We start from the raw sequence: 7,232 nt of genomic DNA on the forward strand, positions 1-7,232 counted from the left end.
TCTGTTTCATCATTAGACATACTAACATTATGTCCATCACATATGTTGTTATGGAAGTTGTCATAAACACCTTGTTTCATTTTGGACACCTCTTCAATTTTTTTTCTAATTATTATTTTTTTATTTTTGGGTTCTTTGCCGAGAGGGGAAGGGGATGAAGAGATCTACGTTGCGACATGAGTCAATTTCTCAAAAAGCCTATTTATGAATATGATGGAATAGTTTTATTAATAATAAGCTTGATGAAGATTTCCCTATTGCTATTGTACACAAAATATGCTAGCACATATCATTATTTTATAATGTCTGAAAACTTCTGAATTGCAAAATGTATAAGATCTATTGTCATAGATCATGAAATACTAAAATTATGACAATTTAAAGAATTCAATCCTATATATATATGTGTGTGTGTGGGCGCGATTCCATATTGAAGAGGTCACGAAATTAAGGCGTCTTTTTATCCACCTTGGACATGGCTTGATGGCAAAGGGATGCTTGTTGGCTGCGTTGTTTGATTGACTTGTTGTCGATAAAGTGCTGCCATCTTGTTGTAGAGATCCATATTCATAGATTGCTGTGAAAATAATCAAATCAACCAAATAATTAAATATATTTGAAGCTATAAAATGTGAGCTTACTAATGTATTAATTTGCTTTCCTTTCAGTGTGCTAAGAAGCAACTTCTAGGAATGATGACATTTTCATGGTTTATTTAGTGTCAAGTGATAGAATTTGATCATTTGTATTGTCTTTATTGATACCAAAAAAAGATTTGTTTTCAAAACTTGAAAAATTATGTGCGTTTTCACATACTTGTGCTAGAAATGTGCAATATGGATCAGGAAAAGGGACCGAGTTGTTGCTGACTGTAGCATCGGGAGTTGGTGGTGCTTGAGCACGGGTTGGAATCATGGGAGGCATCATAAAGGGAGGGGGAACAAATGTGGGAGCAACAGAAGCAACTGGTGGCGGATGGATGAGCCCTCCAAGCCCGACGCCCATGCCCATTCGAGCTAGGAGAGACATTTGAATGTGTTGTTGCATTGCTAGAGGCATCATCATTTGGGGCATGTTTCTTGCACTACTCATCATGTGAACTTGTGCTTGGAGTTGCTTTAAGTACTCAATCACCTCATCAAGCATTGAAGCTTTATCAGTCTGCAAATTTCAGAAGTAGGACCAAATGAGAAGCACATTTTTAGTCATCCTAATGCTCATATAACCTCATTTCTAAGTGACCCTTTACAAAATGTCACCACCAAGGGTGGTAGCCTAACGGGTGGGAGCTCACTCTCGTTGAATTTGGTAAGTGGCTTTGAGTCCAAGTCTCTATGGGACAACCTGGTTCCCATCTAGGCTAGGATTCTCTGTAATAATTTTTTTCTACAATAATTTGCAATGCTTTGAATGAGAGTGACAAACCATTTAAAAATTATCGCAAGGAATTATAGTTCTTCCCAATCACCGCTAGTCTCAACCTCCGCTTACCAAAGGACACTAGTAGGGCTAGGGTCAGGTTATTGCTCAAGCCTGTCTTGAGAGAGTGCATGTGGTTTTTTTGTGTGTTGTACACCCACTTTGCTAAGCCCGTCTAAGTCTCTTCGCTCCCTCTACCCTTTTAATCAAGCAAAAAGAACTCTTCACAATAATAGTAACAAAAGGAATAATGCTCTCACCTTACTTGAATTTGGAACTAGTCTTTGCAGAGCTTTCATTTTCTGATTGATCCGATCTCTACGTCTCTACATGAACATAGGATGACACTTTAGTCAGCTGCTATGACATTGTTGTACCACAATCCAAATAGCTTTCATATGGAATTAGTGCTTGAAAAAAACTATAGGTTATTTAAAATGCATCTTGAAATTATTAGTACTGCTTAAATATTGATCACATGTAGATTGAAGTACGTAATCTTTACCCGCTCTGACTGATTATGGTTGGCAGCAGCTCGACTACGCCTTGTCGAAAGAGAGCGGACTGTTTCGCATTTGGTCTCTCGCTCTTCATCCAGGTTTTCCTATTAAAATTAAGAGAAATTTGTAAAAAAAATGCAACTAAAAGTGAATAAAAATAGTTACAATTGATGCGACTCATATGCAAAACTAAGAATAAAAAAAAAAAATTAACAATGTAAACTATAGTAAGTGATGTCAAGTTTAAGAAAAAAATGTTATTGTTCCAAATATTAATCAAAATAGTGTTCTAATTAAAATATTTTCTCCTTCTTGGAAGATGGAAGAACATTTTCCTATGACTTGAACATATAATCTTTTCAACCTCCAAAATTCAATCTATGTATACTTTCTTTTCTTTTTTTAAATTCAATTTAAGTAGTCAAGGATCTAATAATGAAACTAAACACAATTATGACATTAACACTGCAAACACATCTAGTTAACATAGGAATTATTCATTGATCAAATATATGTGATGTGCAAATTTGATAGTTACTGGTCTAAATAGTGGGATTTATCACTCGTGTTATAAAAGATACAATAAAAGGTGAAAATTGATAAATAATATGTAACATTACTACAGAAACTAATTCTTTGTATTAATCACAGTCGTGTGTGTCATCTATTGGTGCTAATATAAGGTCCAGTTTAAATTCCCTCCAATCCACAAATTATTTAGGCCTGTGAAATCTATCGTGGGTTTTACTTTGGTAATCTGATCAAATACTCTCAAATGAATTTGATAATTGTAGTCACATTATTTTATCAAATTTGTCTTTTGAAAAATGAATTATCTAGTTTAAAATCCAAATTAATCTAATAATCGTAGACACCTAGTTTTATGGATTTGTCTTTAAAAAAATGACTCATCTATTTTAAAATCATATTTATTGTCTATTTTTTTATGATAAAATTAACAAATTATCTGAATAAAGTTTTTGTATCAATTTGATTTTTTTATTTTATAAATGATATATTCACAAAAATAAACTAAAAAAATCAATAATTCAAATTATTAAAACGTAGCCCAATTTATACAATCCAATTCACCACGTTGTTTGACCGGAGAAAAACTTGCTTCCTACAAGTACAACCCTCGAGATTGGTGCATTCATTGGTTTGTTTTTTCTTTGAAGCCCCCGTTAAATAATGGTTAGTCTTGTCCGTAATCTGCATCGTGAACTAGATGGTATTGTTGGACTTATGGAGTTTATCATATGTTTTATTTTAATAATTTAAATTGGTTAATGTATAAAATTTGTTAAATGTTTTATTTTATAGAAAATTATGTTGATTAGATATCAATAGCTATTTAATCAAATTAGATTTTTATCAATAATTTATTTTAAAAATTATATTTATCGTTGACAAATTCAATCTGATCAAATAGCTATTGATATCTAATCAATATTAATTTTTACAAAGATAAAATATTCGACGATCTCTACACATTGAAAATTCAAATCATCGAAATAGAACCTATGGTGAGACTCCACAAACCTAATAGCACACTCTAATCCAATTTCGGACTAGAGAACAGCCTGGCCCAAATAATAAATGTTTACAAAGTAGCTGTTGAAAGTTGTATGATGATGACTATAAGAAAGGCAATATGAATTAAGGTACAACGCACATTCTAAAATGTTTATCTACATTAATAAGTATATATGCTCTCCAAAGAAAATCCTTACATACATTTATAACTAAATACTATGTACTCTAAAAAATAAAAATAGGTAAATATTAACAAATGTCCCGTATGTATTATTTTACATACATTTATAACTAATACTATGTACTCTAAAAAATAAAAAATAAAAATAGGTAAATATTAATAAATGAATAAATGTTCCGTTTGTATTACTGTTAAGATTAGTGTAAAATGTGTTTTGGAAATTGTGAAAAGGTTAGAAAGTGTTAAAATGAGTGGAAAGTGTTATAAAATGAGAAAATATCAAATCAGTGTAATTTTGTAAAAATAATTATGAATTAGTGAGAAATTTTACAAATATTAATAACTAAAATTATAAATTTTTCATGAATTTGTATTTTTTTTTTCAAAATCCCACTGGGGTACAAGTACCCTTATAAAATTAAGGGAAAATTTCAAGTCAATGTTGTAAAAGTAATTACAAATCAATGAGAAACTTCATAAATATTAATAATTAAAGTTATAAACTTTTTTCATGAATATATAATATTTTTTTCAAAATCTCACTGGGGTGCAATTACCCCTAAAATTAATTTAAAAAAATGTATTGGATTCTACACTTATTTTATCTTTTTTCATGTGAGAAAGTATGACTCACATGTACCAAGTTTAAAGCTACAGCACAAATTTAATTCTAGACACTTTTCTTAATATTTTTATTTTTTTTTTCCTGAATGCATAACATTTCTTTATGTTTATATATGTATATTAACATATGTTGGTGAAAGAAATAGTCCAAATAAAATATATATATATATATATATATATATATTTGAAAAAAAGAAAAGAAGATTCATGTGCACATACAATAAATAAGACTTTCAGGGACAAAATCAAAAGTAAAAATTTTGTTACAAAAAATATTTGGCTCTAATTCTTGTCGTTGCGAAGATAATCGCTAAAAGGAAATCTTAAATAGTCAAAAAAACAAAGGACTTTTGGTAAATGTCACTAATAAATGATTTGGTCCCAAAAAAAAAAATTGTGACAAAAACTTTGGTCCAAAAAAAGATAGTAATTCATCACTAAATGTCAAATTTTGTCGCTAAAAATATAATGACACTTTTAGCAATAAAAAAAAAATTATTCATAAAATTTTATATCTAAAATCTTAATTTGTTATAGTGACACTACATACACCAATCTATTAGTTTGTGAATATGATTGTTTCAAAATTTGTAACACAAATATTTAGATGATACATCAATAGTTATAAAACATATACAGTTTTTAGTTACGTGTAGTGCCAATTTTTAAACATGATTATGGATCTATTTCCAAATTCAGTGACTAATTTATTTTTATTTTTTTGGAACATTCAAGTGACTAAATTAAATTTGAGCAGTATTTTACCGATCTATCGTGACAAGCCGAATCCTCATCGGTGGTTTTAGTCTTCAAGCTTGAAGGAGATTCAAAAGAAGCCCATGTCGCCATAGTAGCATCGTTGTCCTTACAAAATGTTGCACTAGGACTAGCACAAGCACTGCGGTCTGTAGGCTCTTCTTGAATAATGCTACTACTAAAATTTTTCCCATATTGCTCGGATTTCGACCGCATCTGTTTTCCGACCAAAATTGGAGCGGTACGTGCACAGGCAGAAATCTCGGCCCATTTTCCGACAAAGGATGCACCAGTAGAGCTAATATCGGCCGGAGTTGGATCATGTTGAGGCACAACATTTGGATTTTGTTTGTGGTATGTAGCTTGATGGACTATGGACTCCAGTGTGTCGCCGGACCTACCACCTGTTGGCTTTGTTGGGGTTGTGGGAAGGAGCCCACCAAGCCCATGCATGGCTAGCTGGCCATTTTCCCAAGTTAATTCTGCAACTTCATAGTTAGACCTGAATTTCGAGTATTATGTGAGTTGAAGTCATCTCCTAAGAAAATAATATACAAATATAAAATGATGTGATAATAACGTTTTTCAAATTATAAACTCAAGTTATTTTGAGTCTTTTATTTTTGAAATAATAGAATCACAATTCACATCATTTTGTATAACAATTCTAGATAAATATTTTATTTGTATATCAATACTAAAAACGAAATACAAACTAAAAGAACTAAAATAGAATAATTTGATTGTTACATGCAAAAGCAATAATTGGTTTGCTGACTTTGTTCACCTAAACTAATAAATTATGGTACTATTTTGAGAAGAAAATTGAAGTTGTTTGCTGATTTGAAGAATAAAAGTATTAATGCTTAAACTCAAAGTAGGAAACTACTTTGGACAAGTGAAGGAACTGAAAAGAATTAGTCATATGAAACAGCTGAAAAGTGGGTTAATGCATTTTTTTGGAAAAAATAAAAATAAAAATAAAAACACTTGTTACCATGAATCAAGATGAAAGAGTGAGAAAGGCAACAATGTACTGTTGATGAATTTAAGGCTAACAAAAGGAAAGAAAATTGAGAGTCTTTATGATAAAAGAGAAAAAAAAAAAGAACACTTAAGCGATTTAGAAATCGCAAGTCAATCATAAGTTCAAATGTCATAAAGCATTTGATCCCCTTGAGCCACTCAAGGATTTTTGTCCAATAATTATTCAATATATGTGGGATGATATTGTATACAAAAGATTAGCTATTTCGGGGGCTAATTGAAGCAAATACCTCCCATTACTAAAAAAATAAAAATAAATAAATAAATGAAACTTGTAAAGATGAATAACAATGGAAATACTAAAGTGGAAAAGAAAGCAGACATAATTTAGAGGGGAAAATAGAAATTTATAGTAAAATACAAAAATAATTCACAGTACTAAAATAGAATATGAAGAATATGAAAGAATTTTCACTTTGTCTCTTTTAATGGAGAAACTAAGTGAAGATTGTATGTAGCAAGGAAAGAGAAGTCCATAGGAGGAAAGAAAGAGCGAAAAAAATCACATAAATAAATAGGAGAGAAGCAAGAGAAGCAAAAGAAGAAACTTTGGGAAGAGGAGTACAGTGAGTGAGAGTATACTTGGGGGGGACAAGAACATGATGAGTACTGGGTCTTGGGGCGTTGTTGTGCACGTGAGAGGATCTGTTTCCCTCTTCTCCTTCTTCTACTCCTTGCTGCTCTTGTCTTTGTTGTTGCCTCTTATTCCAATTAGATACTATCCACTCACTCATGCTGTTGATGCCTAACTTTATGCTCTCTCTCTCTCTCCTCTAGTTAATGGGAGCTTTGAGTTTGAGTCTGGAGTCTGGAGTTTCTCTTATATATTGTCTTGTATATATGGTCCACTCTTGTTGTGAGTACTTCACATGTAGTTTGATAGAGATTATACACAAAACATGTGGTAGCAAAAGAACGCCTGATATGTAAAATGGTCCAACACCAAGTGGATATGCCTTTGGCTTCCTCCTCACTGGTCACTCAACTCCAAGAAATTTATTGTTTGTAACATATGTAGTTTTGGTTATGATTTTTATAATATTTTATTATAATATATGTTAGATCATTTTAATATTTTTTATTTATTTATTATATATTTTTGTTCATGAATCTTTCTTTTGTCTTGTTTATGAATTTTATCTTGTTCATGAATGGAGATTCATTGTTTT

At 31.0% G+C, this 7,232-nt stretch overlaps 1 protein-coding gene across 2 annotated transcripts; it reads right to left on the reverse strand.

Annotated features, from left to right (window-relative positions):
• Positions 1-201: 201 nt before the first annotated feature.
• On the reverse strand, positions 202-6,861 carry LOC114309016 (transcription factor UNE10). Of its 2 annotated transcripts, none has more exons than XM_028254717.2 (6): positions 6,646-6,861; positions 5,026-5,518; positions 1,925-2,023; positions 1,680-1,745; positions 817-1,161; positions 202-577 (listed from the first exon to the last, which is right to left on the reverse strand). In XM_028254717.2, the coding sequence occupies exons 1-6, from the start codon at positions 6,795-6,797 to the stop codon at positions 461-463; spliced, it is 1,272 nt and encodes a 423-aa protein (XP_028110518.2). In that variant the 5' UTR covers positions 6,798-6,861; the 3' UTR covers positions 202-460. The 2 variants fall into 2 exon arrangements, with proteins under 2 accessions (XP_028110518.2, XP_082764045.1); XM_082907919.1 differs by having other exon boundaries at positions 278-577; positions 6,629-6,757.
• Between the last annotated feature and the right edge of the window lie 371 nt (positions 6,862-7,232).

This window comes from Camellia sinensis, chromosome 15 (genome assembly GCF_055761805.1).
Source record: "Camellia sinensis isolate YWXY chromosome 15, ASM5576180v1, whole genome shotgun sequence".
Lineage (NCBI taxonomy): Eukaryota > Viridiplantae > Streptophyta > Magnoliopsida > Ericales > Theaceae > Camellia > Camellia sinensis.